The 19,965-nt window shown below is 48.5% G+C and overlaps 9 protein-coding genes across 9 annotated transcripts; 3 read left to right on the top strand and 6 right to left on the bottom strand.

Annotated features, from left to right (window-relative positions):
• Positions 1-137: 137 nt before the first annotated feature.
• Positions 138-2,963, bottom strand: N7508_010579 (uncharacterized protein; the record flags this gene model as incomplete). The annotated part of the gene is made up of 2 exons (XM_058468639.1): positions 138-2,744; positions 2,799-2,963. 2 exons carry the CDS (start codon positions 2,961-2,963, stop codon positions 138-140), a joined length of 2,772 nt encoding a protein of 923 aa, XP_058316485.1.
• A 346-nt stretch (positions 2,964-3,309) lies between these two features.
• On the top strand, positions 3,310-6,926 carry N7508_010578 (uncharacterized protein; the record flags this gene model as incomplete). Its single annotated transcript, XM_058468638.1, has 3 exons — positions 3,310-3,388; positions 3,440-6,168; positions 6,216-6,926. 3 exons carry the CDS (start codon positions 3,310-3,312, stop codon positions 6,924-6,926), a joined length of 3,519 nt encoding a protein of 1,172 aa, XP_058316484.1.
• Positions 6,927-7,381: 455 nt separating this feature from the next.
• N7508_010577 (uncharacterized protein) lies at positions 7,382-7,886 on the bottom strand (the record flags this gene model as incomplete). Its single annotated transcript, XM_058468637.1, has 2 exons — positions 7,382-7,694; positions 7,762-7,886. 2 exons carry the CDS (start codon positions 7,884-7,886, stop codon positions 7,382-7,384), a joined length of 438 nt encoding a protein of 145 aa, XP_058316483.1.
• An 829-nt stretch (positions 7,887-8,715) lies between these two features.
• N7508_010576 (flavin reductase family protein) lies at positions 8,716-9,779 on the bottom strand (the record flags this gene model as incomplete). Its single annotated transcript, XM_058468636.1, has 2 exons — positions 8,716-9,688; positions 9,742-9,779. 2 exons carry the CDS (start codon positions 9,777-9,779, stop codon positions 8,716-8,718), a joined length of 1,011 nt encoding a protein of 336 aa, XP_058316482.1.
• A 227-nt stretch (positions 9,780-10,006) lies between these two features.
• N7508_010575 (RidA family protein) lies at positions 10,007-10,655 on the top strand (the record flags this gene model as incomplete). The annotated part of the gene is made up of 3 exons (XM_058468635.1): positions 10,007-10,157; positions 10,285-10,451; positions 10,509-10,655. The coding sequence occupies 3 exons, from the start codon at positions 10,007-10,009 to the stop codon at positions 10,653-10,655; spliced, it is 465 nt and encodes a 154-aa protein (XP_058316481.1).
• Positions 10,656-10,723: 68 nt separating this feature from the next.
• Positions 10,724-11,373, top strand: N7508_010574 (uncharacterized protein; the record flags this gene model as incomplete). Its single annotated transcript, XM_058468634.1, is given in 4 exon segments — positions 10,724-10,754; positions 10,848-11,064; positions 11,076-11,190; positions 11,203-11,373. The coding sequence occupies 4 exon segments, from the start codon at positions 10,724-10,726 to the stop codon at positions 11,371-11,373; spliced, it is 534 nt and encodes a 177-aa protein (XP_058316480.1).
• Positions 11,374-12,048: 675 nt separating this feature from the next.
• On the bottom strand, positions 12,049-14,573 carry N7508_010573 (Zn(II)2Cys6 transcription factor; the record flags this gene model as incomplete). The annotated part of the gene is made up of 9 exons (XM_058468633.1): positions 12,049-12,464; positions 12,517-12,706; positions 12,752-12,927; positions 12,979-13,252; positions 13,303-13,847; positions 13,903-14,052; positions 14,114-14,295; positions 14,351-14,473; positions 14,527-14,573. 9 exons carry the CDS (start codon positions 14,571-14,573, stop codon positions 12,049-12,051), a joined length of 2,103 nt encoding a protein of 700 aa, XP_058316479.1.
• A 299-nt stretch (positions 14,574-14,872) lies between these two features.
• Positions 14,873-16,120, bottom strand: N7508_010572 (putative proline oxidase Put1; the record flags this gene model as incomplete). The annotated part of the gene is made up of 2 exons (XM_058468632.1): positions 14,873-15,686; positions 15,744-16,120. The coding sequence occupies 2 exons, from the start codon at positions 16,118-16,120 to the stop codon at positions 14,873-14,875; spliced, it is 1,191 nt and encodes a 396-aa protein (XP_058316478.1).
• Positions 16,121-17,233: 1,113 nt separating this feature from the next.
• N7508_010571 (L-glutamate gamma-semialdehyde dehydrogenase) lies at positions 17,234-19,067 on the bottom strand (the record flags this gene model as incomplete). Its single annotated transcript, XM_058468631.1, has 3 exons — positions 17,234-18,718; positions 18,787-18,894; positions 18,945-19,067. 3 exons carry the CDS (start codon positions 19,065-19,067, stop codon positions 17,234-17,236), a joined length of 1,716 nt encoding a protein of 571 aa, XP_058316477.1.
• Positions 19,068-19,965: the final 898 nt, after the last annotated feature.

The following is a 19,965-nucleotide window of genomic DNA, read 5'->3' as shown; positions in this document are numbered from 1 at the left end:
ACTCCTAATACCTTGTTACGGTAAGGAACTGAAGGCACGATTAGCTTTTGGAAGTAACTCAGTATGTATTGATCATGTCTAACTCCAGGATATTTTGTCTCAATGAATGGTACAGTATAAAACATGAAAGGAAAGTCTTAGATGATGAGTCGCTCGAAGGAGTACTTGCCGACCGCCTTGCGACGCAAGTATCCAATCTCACGGTTGGTGCGGCTCTTGACCTCTCCGGTAGACCTCTTGATCTTGGTGCGGGAGACATCACCGGAAGTAGCCTTGAGCGACAGGGGCAACATCTTGCCACCGGCATCACCATCAAATCCATCTTCACCTTCGCCGGGACGAGTGAAGATCATCAGGTCGGCACCATTAAGCTTCTCGTGGCGGACCAGGTGAGAAGGACCAGCGGCCTCGGCATCCATCTCTGAGGTAGCGGCTGGAGTAACAACCTGGTCTGCGAAACGGAGGTACTCGCACATAACTCCCTTGAGATAGGTTGCTTCCTCGACACCCGCGAGAGCAGCGGAAATCTCGGACTTCATGTCCGCAATCAATTCCATCTCACGGCTAGCAGCCGCTGTGACGGAGTCAGAGTCCTCGAAATCACTAGCCGCCGGGACAGCGGAGATCCAACCAGATGGACCAACGGCGTCTACAGAGGCAGTGAGGAGGTCAACAATGACATCGAGGGAAAGGGCGGGGGTGATCTGGTGAGGGGTGATGGGAGTGGGGGGATTTTCGGTGAAGCGAGAGGTATAGCCTCCAGTAGCGAGAGAAAGACGGAGATGGTGGACCATGGAGAAAAGCTCGGTACGCGAGAGGTTAGAGCGAAGGGAAACCACAACAACTGGGAGAGGTTGAGCATGGATCTTCTGGAGAGAGGTGTTCAGACCGGCGAAAATATCCTTCAGGGTTGCTGTTTCGGACCCGAGGTGTTTTGTGAGCTCTTGAGTGGGAGTGGCGACATCACCGTTGGTGATTGCCCGAGCAGTCTCCTCAAGAGCCCCAGAGTGCGAACGGGCCTGGTTCAAGAAGACCTTGAGCGCATAGGCCAATTCATCCGAGGAGATCAGAGTAGGGCCTTCCAGGACTTGGTTGACTTGCTTCAGAGATGGATCGGAATCAAGCAGAGCCTGGATGAAGGAACCGGTGGGGAACTTCTGGAGCACCTGCGGCTTGCAGGCCCGACGCAGTGCAATCTCGACGTTATCGAATGAGAAGTGACCCAGCTGAATGAGCCACTCACAGGTAGTGGGAGGCCACATAGTAACTCGGAGTTGAGAAGCCGAAGAAGCCGACACAGTATCGTTTGATGTAGATTCTTCCACAGTGAAAATTTTCGACAGCAAGAAAAGAGTTGCTTCGGAGTTAACATACTGTCCGCGCACGGGGAGTGTTGTAGAGGCATCAGAAGTGCTGAAATACGTCAGAACAGCGTTATCGAACAAGTCGGTGTTCTTTGTCTTGGACGCCTTCTCAATAGTTTGTGTAAGTTGGGTCCATCTCTCAACTTGCTCCGCGGAGGTGAGCCGAAGGGAAGCCATGTTGTCAGATCGATGCTTCTTGGAGACGACATCCCACTGGGCAGCAGATGAACCAATACCCTTGCCGATGGCATCAATGAGAAGGCTGTCTCTTGTACGCTTCAGAGAAGAGCTGGGTGCACTAGGGAGCGAGCTCAAGTCAAAAGCAATGAGGGTGTTGCCCTTGGTGGCCACTGCAATTCCAAGCTTGGCGAAGTAGCTGATGAAGTTTGTAGGTGTCTCTGCAGTTGATCCGGTGCTCGAGGAAATATCGTTCGCGGGGATGCTGCGCTGCACAGAGTTGTACTGGGTGTCATAGACTGCTACAAGAGACTTGCTTGCACCAATCACAAACTGAGGCGAAATGCGCATCACCGACGAGAAGTGCTCATTAAGCACGAATTGTGAAGTAACGGAAGGAGAATATTGGGAAAGATCGACATTGATGAAGCCCTTCTCAAAAGAAAGGTTCAAGCCCGCCGAGCCAGAGTGGAAGCTCCATTGCATAGCACTGCAGTTGGCAGTTTCCAGGCCACTCAGGTCCGGGATGTGGAAAGTTTGGAGATGTCTCAAACGCTGACTCTCGTGAGACTGCGATGTCGAATCCGCGGGAACAGAGAACATCTGTACAATAATATCCTTCAAGGAAACCCTATCGGTGTTCTTTGGCTGCGATACCACCAGCAAGATGGATGGCTCATTGACACCAGAGACCGTCAAATCACCCAATGCCATCGAAGCCAGGTCCTGTCGTCTCTTGAACAAAGCCTTCTTCGCATCTTCAAACTCCACCAAGAAGCTGGACTGGACAGTGTGAGTAGAGCAGACCTTGGCAATCTCGCTGTGCTGAATGCTCCACCGCTGAGTCTTCAAATCAGAGGACAGTCTGCGCACGCGACCGTCCTCGTGAACAGCTAAAATGTCGAAGGGATCCGTTTCTCCTTCATCGTTGGCGCTAGAGGGAACGATGCCGACGAAGGTGGTGGGGCTGGTCGAATCGGTCACGGTGGTAGTCGAGGAAGAAATGACCGGGGCACTTGAGCCAGTGCTGCTGATCTCCTCTACGAAACATTTGATCTGGTGCTCCGGCTTAGTAACAGCAGTGTAGGTTTGCCTGCGAACTGCCGACTTTTTCGACAGCTTGCGGCGAACGGAGCATGGGCGGCAAGAGAATGTAGATTGCGGCGGGACGGCGTAGGAAGTTACGAGCTTTGGTGTTTGGACCTAATAAAATCAGTCAGTTTGCATTCAAAAACTGGGAGCTCTTGAGAATCGTACATTGTAAATGTTCACAGCCTCACCATCAACCGCAACTGCTACTTCATAGCGCTTGCGCTTTTTCGCATCGGCGAGACTGAAGACATCGCTGATACGTGTTTTTCCGGTAGATGCGTGAAGGGGGCGAGGCAATTGCGCCAGAACAGAGGGAGATTGTAGGTCCATGGCTCAATGTCGAAAACCAAGCGATTTCCTATCCTTCAAAGCGTGTGGTCTTTTGCTTGCAGACCAAACGGGAAATCTGAAAAATTTTCGGGATTACGTCGGGCCGACAAATCCACTTCTAGGCCCCTACGCCATATTGGGCTAGCGTGGATCCGTCAGGTAATCAGCATGACATAAGCCATTAACGCGCCTTTCGCGTCGGGACGTGTCTGAAGCTATAGAGGAGCAAGTGAGGTTTGTCTTTACTTGATATTGTCTTCTCATCGCCTACTGTCTGTCACTTCAATGCTGCGCTCGGGATATCTATCTCTGCTCTACCTCTCGCCCATGATCTCCTGAATAGTCCATGGACACTATTGTATCTAATCTACCAATGGCTATGGGATCCGACGAACAGCAAGTCCTACATCCCTTTTTCCGACAAGGTCAGCATATGCTATTTGACTGCCAAATTGGTTTTCACTCACACTATATAGAATTCGGACTATCTGTCAAATCTACGCCTCCCAATGCCCTGTCTTCGACGACGAATACCCACCCGAACGCGGCCACACCGAGAAGCAACGAGAGCTCAGCTTGCGAGCAAAGGCAGCAGAGCATCCCGGAATTTGATAGCAATGCTTCCCAATACGCAACCGAAAGCTCTAATGGCATCGAAGAAGATCCCAACGAGAGTCGTAGGAAGAGACGAAAGACCGACAAAAGCCAACCTGCGGATCTCACGGTTACCCCTAATGCAAGCCTTTCAACGTGGCTCGGTGGTGGCATCCCTGACCCTATAATAACATCCACCGAGACTCTGGATACACAAGTCAATTTGCCTGCACCTCAGATTCAGCCTCCGCTGGCAGAGCCCCAGCTTTCTGCAGATGCTCCAGTTTCGACACCAATGGAATATGACAAACCAGAAGAGCGAACCGGAAGAACATCAGCGAGGCAGAAGACCCTGAAACTCAATTCAAAGGGGAGGTTTCTCTCGTCGCCTGCCTCGAGTCCTCCTCGAGAGACGAAGAAGAAGGGGACAGGCAAGCGTGGAAGGCCACCAAAAGAACGCTCAAAACTAGTAATCATCAAGTATATGGTTGATGCAGAGGTCAAGACTGGAGAACTTATTGATAGCATCCTCAGTGGAACCTTAGTTCATCGTGCTCCGGTCCCAGTTGCCAAACCTACTTTACCATCACGCAAGCCAGCAACGATTAAATCCTCGAAACCAACCCATCCGTTCTTTGCGAAGAAACCGACGCAGAAGACTGATGCCCAGAGTGCCGCCGACTCGAAACAAGAACCGCAAGATGGATCAGGCCAAAGAAGAGCCGGGAACGCGGAAATCAAGAGACGAGTAGTAGCCGGTTCGATGCCTTCCTTCTCTACAGTTGGTCGCCGCGTGTCCAAGTTTCCTGGGCTACTCGACTCATTATGGCCGCCGCAAGATCTTGTGCACATTAGAGACGTTTACCCGCCGACAAACATCATAGACACAACGTGGCAGACCGCGAACGATCAGAAGAAGTCAAAAATTGCCGCAATATCAATCAGGGATGAGGAAAACGTGCTGCTCACTGGGACTGCGGAGGCAAGAGCAGCCATACAGCAATCCGAAAACCAGCAATACGCTATCCGCTCTCTTCGACACCCCATTCGACATGTTGCCAGCAATCAGATCTTGCGTACCGCAATGGACAAGCAAATGTCTTGGTCTTCTCCAAACCCTCATCTTCCTTGGAACGCTTCCAGTCCACCTCTCGCCAAGATTGGAACCTCTCTTCTCTCTTCAGTCTCGGCATTCGATTGTGGAAAATATGAGACCCAGCTTTGGACACAGAAGTATGCCCCAAAAGCGGCAGAGGAAGTCCTTCAGCTTGGCCGTGAACCGCAGATGCTCCGAGACTGGCTACGCCATCTCACAATCACAGCGGTAGACACAGGAAAGCCATCGAAAGACACTACCAAATCTAAAAGCAAACGAGACAAGAAGCGAAAGAAGCGACAAAAAGCCGATAAACTTGATGGCTTCATCGTCTCAAGCGAGGAGGAAGCCTCGGAGATGGACAATTTGTCCGGCTCCGACGATGAGCTCGCTGGGGGTGTAACTCAACGGACTGTGGTTAGATCGGGTGATATGGCGGCAGCAGAGAAAACTCAAATGACCAATGTGATTCTTCTCAGTGGCCCTGCAGGTTGCGGCAAGACTGCTTCTGTCTATGCTGTGGCAAAGGAGCTTGATTTCGAGGTCTTTGAGATCAACCCGGGAAGCCGTCGAAGTGCCAGGGATATGTTGGAACGAGTGGGCGACATGACACAAAACCATCTGGTCCATCTCCTCAACGAATCTGAAAATCCAACAGAAAACGTCAAGGATGACGGGAAACAGAACAAGTTGATGAGCTTTTTCCAGGGTCCGTCAAAACCTAAACAACCTGATACCCAACCCGAACCACTCCCGAAACCAGAGGCAGATCCAAAACGCCCACGACAACAGAAACAATCGCTGATCCTGCTCGAAGAAGCGGATCTACTTTTTGAAGAGGACAAACAGTTCTGGACCGGAGTCCTTACTCTCATTGCCCAATCACGACGACCAATTGTCATCACCTGCAATGATGAGAGCTTGATCCCCACCCAAGACATGTCGCTACATGCTGTCTTACGCTACCAAAAGGCCCCTCAAGATTTTAGTGTCGACTACTTGCTTCTCGTTGCCGCCAACGAAGGTCACATCCTGAAGCGGGAAGCCGTTACCCGCCTATACCAGGGCAGTGGAATGGATCTCCGAAAGTCTTTGATGGACCTCAATTTCTGGTGTCAGATGGGTGTCGGCAGCGAGAAGTCCGGTCTAGATTGGCTCCTCCCTGCATGGCCACCCGAGTCAAACGTTGACTTTAGCGGGGATCGAGTTCGGGTGCTTAGTCTGAACACCTACGAACGATTTATGGGATGGTTCAACCGCGATTTACTCATGAATGAGGACTCATTGGGGAAGGAAGCAGAAATCAACCGAAATACCTTCCACTGGTGGGGATTGGGTCTTCAAGAATCAGAAGACATGGGTGGCAGAAGTGAAGTTGAGCTCATGCCACCTACTGAATTCCAGTCGAGCTCTAAGACGGCACAACTTGACATGTTGTGTCGTGAATCCGATTACTATGAGATGAGAAGCTCATTGGATATCCTTTGTTCTAGCTGCTCGATTGACATGAACAACGTAGGTGGATTCATTCCTCAGCAGACACATCAGCTAACATCAACCAGGATGGCATTGATATCTCCGCACCACCTCTTCCGGAAAGGCACCGATCTAATTTCCTCGACACATACCCGCTCCTCCAATCCGACCTGCAAATCGAACATTCGTCGCTCAGTGAAGCCGTCAGCACCACATTCGATGCCTTGCTGAGCCAAACCTTCCGTCCTACGACCAAAACAGACCTTGAATCATCATACGCCAGTCGAATTGTGGGCAAGATCGTCCGGTCTGGACAATTTCAAAACACTCCTCCATCTACCCTCCCTCAATTCCAGCGTATCTTCGAAACCATCATGCGCCCCAATTATTCCATGCCTGGCCCCGCTAGATCCGCCCCGTCATTCGAGAATGGACTGGCAGCCGTCACAGAAGACCTGGCTCCATATATCCGAGGAATTATGGTCTTCGACGGACGCTTACACCAATATCGCCAGCAGTTGTATGAACTTACAGCACAACAGCACCGCGGCGAGAAACGATCACGAACCACACGAGCCAGCCGCGCCGCCCTCGAAGGAGGTGATAAATCCTCCACACGCAAGGAGAGATGGTTCGCCACCGACGCGCCCTATTATCAAATCCAAGCCACGGCAGGACCGGAGTGGCAACATGTTTTGTATCAAATGGGGTACTTCCATGTCCAGCCCATGATCGAGCCAAGTCCGGAGACCAGCGACCCAATGTCTATCAACCAGATCATTGAGAATATCGAGTGATGGCAACGGTCATATGTATCATATATGAAAATGACTCCAAGATAACGTCCAATTTACAACTTTTAGAGCATAGCTATGCAATACCTGCACTATAGCTTTCGAATCCATCCCAATATGTAAACCTCCCCAATTACTTTTGGGGCTTGATAATATCAGACGAGCGACTCTTGCATTATGGCCTGGATCACTCAAAGTCATAATAATACATTGACAAAGAAAAAAAAAAAAAAAAAAAGAAGAAGAAGAAGAAGAAGAAGAAGAAAATCAGCCAGGATATGGCCGCAGTACGCCCTGAGAGTAACAAAAAAGAACCCGGACAACGCCCTAGCTCCCGTCCTGCAGGAACCTAAGCAAACAAAAACCAGAAAACCAGATCCAAGGACACACATGTCTCACGCAAAGGTCAAATTCACATTCACATAAAGAACCCAATTCAGTCCCTAAACAAAGACAAACTATGCAACCACCCTCGTGGTAGCAGTAGCAGTAGGCTTCGGCGCCTCCGGCTCCTGGAACGAAGCCATATGATACCGCCCATAATCCTCCTGCTTGTAATCAAAGAAGGACTCGCCAGAACTGCGACGCGAGCTTGTTGGTGCGCCGCGCTGGGCCTGTCCCTGGCCCGCTGCCTGGCTGCCGAAGCGCTGTTGCGCGTAGCGACCGTAGAAACCCGAGGTACGTTTGCGGTCTTCTAGGTCTTCGCGATCATCTCTGCGCTGGCGTTTGAAGTAGAGCACGACGAGGACGATTATTGCTGTCAGGAGGAGGCTGTTTCGTGTTAGCATTGTGTTGTTGGTGGTATCGGGTACCTCGTATCGTTTGTTGATAAGCTTACACTCCTGTTATCGCGGCGGGCACACCGACTGTCAGCGCTTGGCTGGTTGGCTTTGTGCAGCTGGAGACTGTGTCGTCGCCGTCGCACTCGCGGCGGAGGAGGAGGAGGGAGAACAGTGTAGTCATTCTGGAAGGAGTGTGGTGGTCGAGGACCAAGGGTGAACGAGTGACAAGTAAAGAGTGTAGGGTGAAGGGTGAAGCTGAAGGAAAGGGAAGGGATTGAGAAGTTCAAGGGAGTGTGGGGAAGGAGTTGAATAAACAACCCTTTGTTTCAGAGGCCGCAGGGTGAAATTGGGGCGTAATTTGTAGAAGCGTATCGGTTCTTATGGCTTGGAGTGCATTGGCGCCGTTGGAAAAGGGGGTGGCTTGCTGCTTTGGGGAATATGGGGTAACATTCTTTGCCTGACTTCAATTGAATCGCTTTAATAGAGGAGTGAAACCACCTGTATAAGTAGACATCGACTTGAATCAATGATTTACATCAATTGATGTGCTTTGCAGCGATCTTCGTTTTTGTTCCGGTACCTGTGCCTATCAACGCTGTGATTGGCCTGTACGATCGCAATTGGAACGGTTCAAGTGGAAATAACCGAGTAACTAGTTTGCTTTGGAATAGTTGGACAATTGAGCAGTCAATAACAAAAACGGACAGCCTACTAAATCACTAAGAGTGCCTCTAAGCTTTGGGGGTTGACTACGATTTCTTTGTGGGGGCACATACTAGATAGAGAAAAAGCAAGCATAGGCTGGCTATACCAGGTACCGGTCATCCGATCTATACAATTAAAGTCGACTATCCAAGGCTGAAGTTCGTGTATTCGGAAAATTGTCAGAGCAGGCACCAACATGAGACATGTCTCATCCTTCTTCCCGCGAGCGGTCTATTTATGCAAATCGGCTTTCGTCCGAGTAGAGAGAGAACACTAGTATACAATGCATGCAAGCACAGAAAAATTCAACTATCGCCACCCTTCCAAGCATCTAATCTAGACAACGTCTCACTCTGTTGGACCTCCTCACTCCACCGCTTCCGCGGGTGCTCAAATGTTGACGAAATGCGCCCATAAGACATACCCCCAAGTTGACCAATAGGCCGTAACTTCTCCAGATCAATATGACTGAACTCGGCATCTGAGGCTCCCTCTTTAACCCAGAATCGTGTCGCCTTAATCAACACCGTCGCAGCAAGACTCATACCTGGCTTCTGATGATCCGTAAACTCCTTGATATCAATAACCTTGCCTTCAATATTGAAAACCGACTCCGCGACACGGGCTGGCTTCACCGTGCTGGAGGGTGCTTCGTGTAGACCCGAAACGTCCCATTCTGAGACGCCGTATGGAGCATCGATGGATGCAGCATTGACTGCTTCGGTCATGTTTTCCGAGACGGTATTGATCACACACTCCCCTGTTTCTTTGAGATTGTGGTATGTATCTTTGACATGACCGGGTCGGGACGAGAAGCCTACGATGAACATGGGTGGGTCATGGTCGATGACTTGGAAGTAACTAAACGGGGAGAGGTTCTTTTCACCTTTGGAGTTCACTGTACTTAGGAATCCGACTGGTCGTGGTGCGATTCCAGAGACGAGGAGGCGGTAGTTGTGGATCATTGGCCGATCTGGGGCGTAGGGATCGATCTCATAGTGTTCTTGGGCTAGACTGGCTCCATTGTCTGGGATTCCGTCTCCATAGTTCCAATTGGGATTGGGGGATTTGGTTACTTCAATACTTGTAGAGTGATTGAAGTCTGGACGAGCCGCTTGGATTTCATTGAAGTTGCCTGCGTCTTGCACGACTTTGTAGTTTTTTTGTGCCGCGACGATTTCACTCTCTGATGCCACGGCTGCGGAAGAGCTCATTCGCAATTGGTTGGGCGAATGGGATCCAAGGCTAGAACCAGAAATATGTGTAGATTTCCACACTCTGAGACGAAGTTAGTAATTGGTCGTGGATTAGAGTCACTGGAGTTGACACACTGGCTGGACATGCGCCCCCTTGTTCTCCAACTAGCCATCTTTGTGAAAAGCAAGACTGATATCTTGATTATTATGTACTCAAACTGATATGGGTTAAGTTATATAATTTGTGATTACAAATTCTTCAATGTTTAGGTTAAACCAAAAAGTCGGAAGCGACCCCCGACTCCCGGACCGCTTGCCGAGATATCACAGATAAGCATTGGAGGGGTCGATGGGGAAATAGGTGAAATATATCTTCATCATCAATTACATCTATTCAAGTATGTTTAAACAGAATACACGCCTCGCTACAAGGCTAGCAAGGGCCTCGGTGCCTACTGTCCCTCAAATTGCCCCTCTGAGAACTCGCGGGTTTTCGTCTAGGGGCCCCAAGACCCTGGTGACTAGCGTTCAAACAAACGAAGCATACGCACGTAAGTTGAGCCATTGGGCATGGTGATATATCACACTAACAAAGTCTATAGCCTTTGCCCATTATGTATGGAGTCCCGACTGAACGGAAAGAACAGACTGAACTAACGAGCCCCATATAGTCCCAAGCAATTAAAGCCGCCGGCCAAGTCTGGCTTTCCGGCCAGATACCAGCAGATGCCGAAGGGAACTTGATCAAAGGATCCATAACAGAACAGACGGAAATCATCATAAAGAATACCGAAGCTATCCTAAAAGCGTCCGGCACCGGGCTAGAAAGAGTCGTCAAAGTAGTGGTGAGTCAAACACCAAAAAGAGACCTTTTATACATCCCTTGGTTAAGAAAATGCAAGGTCTATGTCAGAAATGCAGATATCATGCCCGAGTTCGCATCGGTGTATGATGTCGCATTCCCACATCGCCCTGCGCGTTCTATGGTGGAGGTGTCGAAGTTGCCTGCGGGGGTGGATATCCAAGCGGACTTCATTGCTGTTGTATAACGAAACCTTGAATAGTAGTGATATCCAATCAAACGATCTTACTACTGTGATCTCGGGCTGGATGGAGTATGAGATGCATATTGAGGAACTTGACAAGAAGTTGAAGACCCCAGCCTGGAATGTGATCCCAACATTTGTATTGTCGAATTGAAAGGACGATATTTGTACTCTATAATTGAGTATAATGTCTAGTTTTCGCTCGGAATACATGTTCTCGCGCTTGTGTTCGTCTAACAAGCAGACTGAGATGGGTTCAAGGGAGCCTGCTGATTGTTTTATTTACTTGCTCGATCGCATTCACAAGCTGTGAATGTCGCTACCCATGTGGTGACAAATTGTCACCCCGTCTCTTCAGCACCTCGCGCCATTATGACTCCAGAATCATTGTGCGTGTACCTTCGATGGCAGAGTCAATCACAGAAGGAACCTTGAACCAGTTCAACAAGCAGATTGGGAACTTATTGAGCCAGAGGAAGAACTCGCCACAATTGAGACGGGCACGATTGATTTTTCCGTGAATTCACCCCAATCGGGAGTTATTAAGTAGTTGTTTGTGGGTGAAGGAAATGTTGGCACTGTCGACCAGGAGATTGCGGAAATTGACGCTGGCGAGCAGGCTGCCACTCAAGATGGCAAGAGCAACGAGCCAACATTGAAGACCAATGCTGAAGCTGCAGCAAAACACAAGCCTGAAAATATAGCACATGCGCCTGCTTAAGAAGCAAAGAAGCCACCCTAGCGTGAAAAGAGCTCCCCCCGTAAAAAAAGCACGGTGGGCTACCCCAAATACCCCAGCAGCTGAACAACCCCAAGCCTGAGGATCCAGACCAAGTCGCGCAGAAGAGAAGGGAAATTCGTCAAACCTGCTTTCCAGAACTAACAGCTCAGATCAATCATAGTGATGACTGATTTGATAAGATGGACGTCCTGCCACCTTTTGGCCCCCCATGAACAGAGGAAAATACTTCTCGACTCTTTCAAAGAGTGTCTTGACTGGTTGCAATATTATGATCATTGGAATTGCATTTGCAATGGTAAACCGAGATAATTTGATCGGATTTGGTGGAAATAACTCCCTAATGCTGTTGCTCACAGTGCGGTATGGGGCTGTATGTATCCGGCAGGTCAATCAACGAAGGCTCGGGTAGCGGCTCTTAGTCATGTGCGAACAATGCTTGATCGGCACCTTAAAACGATAACTCAAATCTGCACCGCACGAAGATCTTTTATCGAGGCTTTGAGTCAAAATGGCTTCTATGCTTGCGGATGAACCAAATAAGATCTTCTTTAACTTGAAAGTTCTTGACTTTTGACATTTCAATCGTAATATTGAATGAAAGAACGCTTGCCCGATCAGAATTTTGGTTTAATGAGACTGTCGCATTAGAGGGAATCAAACTCCAACAGATTGCATAATACTGTCCATGTCCAACTGATCTGCAAGATCAAGCAGTTCTCGTGGTGGAAGACTGACCGAGGAATTGAGCGCAAGCATGTCCCACTCGAACTCATCTTGGTCAAATGTATAAGTCTCATCATGATGTTCACTGTCCTCATCCAAATTAGCTGCCGGTAGGGTATGATTGGCCAGTCGTGGCGTCAAAGGTGCCAATATTTGCTCCAGTTGTCTCAGTTCTAGTCTACGCAATGGTGCAGCTAGATTTCCCTTTGCGATGAGCTTTTCCAGTACGCATTCCAAATTCTCGCACCATGAGTCGTTCGATATAAGTGAGGGAGCAATCGCGCGTATCAAATATAAAACAAACGCAGAAGATGAAGCATCTTCAATCTGGAACGGTAAAAATGCATCTGCTAGCGTTAGCAGCTTTTTCCATGGGCAGATGTACTCAGTGTAGCATACCCATCAAATCATCATCTGCCAGTGTACGGAGTGTTTGTAGAAGTGTCTGAGCGGACTCGGCGCAGCATTGTAAAAGGGATGCAACAGGCGGTGCTAACGAAATAATTTGGGATGTTTGTCTTTCTGTTCGCTCTATGTGCATGTGTAATGCACACATCACTAGGGGCCGAGTCGTGAGGACAACACACTGCTATTGTCAGCTTCAGTCAACCCGCCAGTGACAGAAAAAGCTCACATGATGATGCGCTAGCATCAATCTTATCGCCATCTTTGAAGCGCGGCTTATTAAACCGTGGAATTCGGTATTCAAAAATGCCGTGAGATCATGCGAAAGTTCTGCCATGCTGTGAAGAATGGACTGTGTACTCCGAACAAGAGTGTCATCATCTTCGTTGCCAACTCCGTAGACAGCTAATCTTCGAGTCAATATTAAACCATGTGTTTTTAGCTAACAAAGCTTACTTGTCAGGATTCGAGCCATAAGCCGCGAAAGTCGAACATGTAATGTCAAGTTTATATGCTCCACTGAATCATCCATTTCCGCAGGTAATCTCACTGTAATGTCTTCATCACGAATGGAGCTTGGTGCACCGATTAGAGCAGAGAATTCACGATCTAACATGTAAACGACCCAAAAGATTGTTCTGCATCTTTGAGAGAGTTCAGGCCCACAGATTTCCTCCGGTACATGTCTGTGTATACCTTCAATAATGCAACCACGTAAGGCTTGTCCAATCTAGTTTCAGTGTCAGATGATTAATAGAGCTCAGAGGCTAAGACACTCACGTGTTGAAAAGCCGCTCTTCTCATATCAATTGATTGAAGATACACTGCCCCGAGGCTAAGTGCCTGGATACAAGACAGTGGATCATCGTCTATGCCTCCTGATAGATCGGGCAAAAGAGACATAGCACGCGAGGCATATTGATGACCAGGTGGTGCTCCAGAGGAGTTCTTTTGAGTCAGGAATGCCTTTCCAAAAGCGAGTACCAGCAGGTATTGACAATACCAGGGCCTGGAAGAGGTAGCCTTGGCTGCTGGGTCCTTATAAAATTCATGTAGCTCTCGTAGATAAGCTGGCTCGTCAATCATAAAGGACAGAAATCCAAAGTAGAATTTGACTGTGTTAAATAAAAAGAGTGCGTAGTCCAATGGAGGCAAATTAGTGACATCGGGTACATCGTCTGGTGGAAATGGTCGCCAGCGCAACCTAAAGGCTGTTCCATCAATATGGAAAGGATCAGATTGAAAGTTCGACTCAGGAACGTTTCGCCCTATAAGGGCAAGGACTCGACGACAAAAAGACCATGACGATGTCGGCCCCATATACCCTTTCGAATGCACATTAGCAAGAGGACCAGACGACATTATAGAAAAAGCACTCACAAAACCGGCCGTCTGGTGTCTGCGCAAAAGACGGGTCTCTGTCTACTAGCGGGTTGCGTGAAAACCGGGATCGTTGAGTATCGTGCTCGGCTTCATGGTCTCCTTGCTCCCTGCGAGGGGTCTCTGGGGTGTGCAGAGCGGTACCCAGTGCTAAAGCAACCGAAGATTAGTGATGAGAATTACCAAATACAAGTATATTGTCCGAGCATACTGTTTGGGTTGGTTCTCCATCGAGAGTCTTGTCGATGTTCTAGCAATGCGTGAGGTGTAGAGGGAACGTTGACATTCCCATTGCCCGTAATTATGGAATCATCCAAGGCATGCACTTCTGTTTTTGCATGTCGTACGGATGTTCCGCTCCTGGAAATATGCTCTTCAAGCTCTCGCAAATAACTGCAATGTCTCAGCACGATTCGTTCAACGAGGCCGGCGGACTTTCGCTACTCACCGTTCCGACACGGAGACTCGCACCTCCTCCACTGGAAAGTGGCAGGGCTTCTTCTTGCGTGCACATCTTGTGCATGGACTCGACCCCGAGCACTTGACTTTCATTGACCGACATCGCTCGCAGCTTGAACAAGTTTAGTACTTCATTCTGGGTCCATACGGGACGATATTACTCACGCTCTCTGACACTTCTTCGTCTTTGCTTGGCTCGGTGTCGCAGGCATTTCGGATTGAATCACCGATATATAAAGATGATGGGGACGATGTATTGCGGGGCCTCAATCCGATATGAGATGCACTATGTACTGCGGGGTTGAAGGTAGAAAGTGATGCAAGCGAGGCTTATCAATCGGGACGCCCTTCCGACTGTTCTTATCGGTTATATCAGTCACCTGATTGATGAGACCCTAACATAATTTGACTTCGATTTACTGTGCCAGGTGCACACTGCAGAAATTCAGGGCAAATCATGATATCATGTATTCGTTAGACTGCATATAAGTACTTCCACTATCTCCGGAACTTATCCGACAATCCTTCGCCACAGTTCGCGCCGCAACGCAGTCACCATATGTTGTGTTCGCTCTACTGCGCCGCGATTCTCAATTGCTCGACGATGCAAATATCCCATACATTCGGCGACAGAACCCCAGGTCATGCATTTAAACGCTTTTGGTACAGTCAATTTTGCAACAGACGACTGTTCAAGAGCACGTTCGTAGTTTTGCACTAACTGACAACTGAGCTCATCAGCCATGCCTTGAATCTGCCCGCATTCCAACATAATTGTAGGCTTGTTGGCAAGCATGCGTTCCTGGTGTGTAGAGATAGCTTTGGCTGCGCTAACAGCGTTATGGGTGGCAAGGAAGAGAGCAGTTTTCGGGAATATAAGGGTATCGTTATCGGCAGGCATTCTTCGGCACAGCAGAGTGTCTGCAATGAGGTCATACGACTGGTCCGTATCTTTCTGAGTGTCATGAATAAGAGATCGTGTCTCATGTTCAATATAAGCTCCTCGCACAAGCTTGATGCCCAGCGTCCAACCTTCTTGGGCGGCGAGCGTAAGATGACGGTCGAGGTTTGCCTTCGAGTCCTTCAAGTAAGCTTGGATAGTATTGTAAACGACTGGGCGCTCTGCTTTATTATGTCTTCGCATTGTCTCAAGAGCCCAGTGGTCAAGGCCCTTTTGTAAAGCTTGCTGCTCGGCATCTAGCCAAAGACGAGAGCCCTGCTTCTCGGTCGCAATGCAGATCTCATCCACGGCTTTGGCCATAGCCTTCGGCATTGGATGAAGTGCCGCCATGGCTTCTACAGAGATAGGACCAGCACCAGTTAATCTAGTTACAATACGTTAGTCTCTGAGCTTTGCAAGATAGGGTAACGGGGGTTCATACTTCACCGCGAGGAAGTCACCCGGACCAACCATGCGCAGTGTTTCCAATGTGCCATTTTTCCATTCTTCAACCATTTCATAGCACCGATCACTGTATTTTGCCGAGCCAGACTCATCCACAGCAAGCTTTTCATTGTGATCCAGCACAATTTCTTTAGAGTATCCCAAGATGACACCCTGGTATCCGATCTTTTTGACATCCGCCACTGTCTTTGAGACTTCTTTGCTGTTTGTGCCAGCACAGAAATGATTGTATACGGTCCATCGAAGAAGCTTGTTCAAAAGCATGTTTTTATCCGGATTCAATAATGTTGCTTTCGAAGTTGAGAGGACACTGATCAAGGCTAGGGCGGGTCGGAGGAAAAGTTTCGATGTCATCAAAGAGGTAAGGATCAGAGACCGTAGTAGAAATCTTGTTGGAAGTCTAGCCATAGACGAAACCTCCAGAGGTGGTTTTATCGGTGACCCGATAGCTGCATCGTGGAAGTGGGACTTGGTTGAATGGAGTCGTCGACAGGCTATAATTGATATCGTGTGCACCTGTGGAAGTTGGGACCGTACAATACGGGTTGTTCGCGATAGCATATTGACTTAAATGAGGGAGATAAGAAACGGAAACAAGTGGCCACGGCTTCCTCGATCCGAGAGAGAAACCTGATAAGCAGCACTGTGTATGATGAACTTCAAGTGAGGAGTGCCAGATGTTATTTATCCTAAAGCTTTATTGTCTCCTTGGCTTTCTATCAGTTCATGCTCACTGAAACATCCCCGATAGTCAGCCGACCTACTGTCGGGGCTGTCCTCCGACATGAGGGGTTCACGAACCAAGGATCCTATCCCGCAATGCCAACACATCTACTCCTCGGAGGGGCGTTATACTATGTGGAGATCAAGGAAGGTATCTCCGTGTGCTGCTTATACTGCATTATGTGCAACCGGGCCGGTTTCAAGGTTACATCGAACACCTTGTTCATGTTGTGATTGCATGGGGCGAGTCAAGATAGCCGGAGGGAAAACAAGGATCTACACCTTTGATGTTGTAATGAATTGGCGCTGTGCATTGGACCTTATCTCTTCTAAAGTTTAGGAATTAGATCGAGTAGGCATTCCCATCTCCGGTAATCTGCTTACATAGCGCGCAGGTTGTCTTGAATGTGAAAGAATTAATGCTTTATGACATTGCTTATTGACATAATTGTTAACTTTTCTTTTTGCTTCAGGGCAAAAGATCACCTCGGCTTCAGGATTGTCTATAACTTCATTCCTTTGACTTGGTCATCTCTCAGCGCCGATAGACTTTGTGTAGAGCTCTGTACTTCCAATCTAACATAGTAACTGAACTATATTGAACTTAATTGATTTACGGGCTTTATGGCTGAGTTTTAGGAACTTTCAGTTTAATTTACGCCAGACTAGTTTCGAGAAGTAATGAGCAAATTGTATAGTTATTTGAACACTATGTCTGAGCTATACTATCCCGTCATGTAATCCTCACACCTCATTTGAAGGATATGTCACCTTGTCAAGCGGGACAAACTCTTCCTTAATTGTGCGAGTGCTCACAAATCGCTGCAAATGCGCCATGGTGCCAGTCTTATCGTTCGTGCCTGAGTCTCGGCTACCACCGAATGGCTGCTGCGCAACGGTCGAACCAGTGCACTTGGTGTTCATATATAGCATACCTGCAGCATGCTTCGAGGCAGTGGAAGCCTGACGACCCACGTATGGATCTTTTGCGAAGATGCTACCTGTCAAAGCATAGCGAGAAGTTGTGTCCAGCAGCTTCAGGGTCTGCTCCCATTCAGCATCGGGGAAAACATATACTCCAAGAATAGGCCCGAACAATTCTTCAGACATAATTCTGTTGCGCGGGTTGGAAGTTCGGTAGATGGTGGGGTGCACGTAATAGCCCTCCTCTTTGGAAGCCTTGCCACCAACAATGAGCTCCAACTCGGAATCCGCCTTCGCGCTCTCAATGAAGTTGTTGAGCTTATCAAATGATCGCTCGTGGATGACCGGGTTGACGAAATTTCCGTAGTCTTCCACATTTCCAACCTGAAGTGCCGCGGTCTCCTCAGCTAGGACCTTTTTGAACTCCGGCCAGACAGACTCTGCAACATACACACGCGAGTTTGCAGAGCACTTCTGTCCTTGGTACTCAAAGGCTGCACGGATGGTGTTGAGTGCAGCACTCCTCACATCTGCCGAGGAATGAACAATGCCCCAGTTCTTGCCACCCGTCTCGCCTACCACTCGTGGATAGGAGTTGTAAATGCCGGCACCGATGCCATCACCGATCTTCTTCTGAATCCCCTTGAATGTAGCGGTTGCACCAATGAAAGTTAGAGCCCCGAACTCGGGTCTCTTAAGGATAGTGTTGGTGACCTGCTCAGCATCACCAGGTAGGAATTGAACAACATCCTTAGGAAGGCCAGCTTCGATCAGGATCCTGTGGAGTAGCCAGCTAGCATGAAGAGCAGAGTCTGAAGGCTTCCAGATAACCACGTTTCCAAGCAATGCAGCCGGTCCAATAAGGGTAGCACCAAGTGCAGTAAAGTTGAAAGGCGCGATGGCATATGTGAATCCTTCGAGTGGGCGGTATTCCATCTTGTTCCAGCTTCCAGGAAGGTGGACTCTAGGTTGCTGAGAGTACAGAGCCCATGCTTCTTGAATGTAATGACGGAAGAAATCTGCTGTCTCTGCTGGAGCATCGATTTCTGCTTGCCAAATGTTTTTTCCTTGGCCCAGCATCGTTGCTGCGACAATCTCCGAACGATACTTTCCGGTGATCAGTTCGGATGCGCGGAAGAAGATGGCAGCTCGGTCTTCGAAAGGTGTGGCTTCCCAGGCTGGCTTTGCCTTGAGAGCTGCATCAATAGACGCATTAACTTGTTCCGGGGTAGCGGATGCGTAGTTTGCGACAATTTCGCTATGCTTCGAAGGGTTAAGTTGAGATCGTGACTCTTTCGTTTCGATCTAAGCATACCATTGTTAGTTTTGAGTTCCCTTTCATATGCATACTTTTGCATTGCTGTGCATCATACCTCAGATCCGTTGATGGTAATAGGAATTGTAAAAGGAAATTCTCCCTTAAGTTTTTGGATAGTCTTGGTCAACTCTGCCCTTTCCGGGGAACCTTTGGCATAGTTCAACTAGGAGAAGTGTTAGCAAGGCTTATACAAGAAGCTTTCGATATAGGTACCGTCTTTTCGTTCTCAAATTTGGGAGGAGTGAGCATAGTCAAGCATCTTCGCGAAATACCATTGAGCGCAACAGGCTTGAGGCAGTTGAGCCTTGCAGCTCGCGTCAATGTGGTGGGTCTCATGGTGTTCTTGCAACTCAGGGCCTTTCTCAATAATGTCCAAAGCGATTTTTCTATGTCAAATGAAAAGGACACTCGGCCTAATGTCTCATGGCAGATAGTTAAATATTCGGGTGTCAATAACTCTTACATGAAGTATACGTCCCGTCGGGAGGCCATCCCGACATAGCTCCGAGCGGGGAACCGAAGTGTCTGCAACGTACAGTCCTTGAGGTGGATCTTGCATCAGATCTCCAATGTCGGAGGTCTCATCCGACTGCAGATAAGAGATGCAAACCACTCCGCGGAGTTCGCATTGTGACGTCTTCATAGCTCTGTGGGCCTAAATAGACACTTGTCGGTTGTTGGTGGGAAATAAATTCGCCAGCCTCGCACGCATGGCTAGAGTTCCGCACCTATTGAGTAGGAGATATATGAAGGGATCTATAGAAGCTGATGCAGCCGGTGACGGACGTTCCTGCCCCCGGCACCACATTTGGATGCTTATTTCAACCATCCATCTTCTAAGCTGAGTTTTGGAAAGGACTTCTATTGTCAGGTTTCTTCCTAGACTTCAGGACATATCGCAGGTTTGATGCGTAAGGAGCTAGGTGGACTTGTACCAAAGCCCTTGTGGCTATACATGTAGGTAAGTTGGCCTCAAGTTTCTACATAAGAACCAACGATGTTACAAAATGAATGTTGTCTTAACTGTATCATAAAAATTGGCCTCACCGCCCCTCGCTGATTCTCAACTTGAATTCAGGGATGGAACTAAGATCTACATATTCGTACTTCGTTTGGCCTTGTACGTCGATCACTATGTGCACTAATATGCTTAGCACCTTGTACAAGACTACGTTACATGGTAATCTTCATGATCATAGGTCATTGCTTTTGTTTTTGATACCAATCTCCACCC

The sequence above is a fragment of the Penicillium antarcticum genome (genome assembly GCF_028974205.1).
Source record: "Penicillium antarcticum strain IBT 31339 chromosome Unknown utg000009l_segment0_segment0, whole genome shotgun sequence".
In the NCBI taxonomy this organism is placed as follows: domain Eukaryota; kingdom Fungi; phylum Ascomycota; class Eurotiomycetes; order Eurotiales; family Aspergillaceae; genus Penicillium; species Penicillium antarcticum.
The sequence above is the reverse complement of the archived record's forward strand: the minus strand, read 5'-3'. Positions and strand labels throughout refer to the sequence as shown.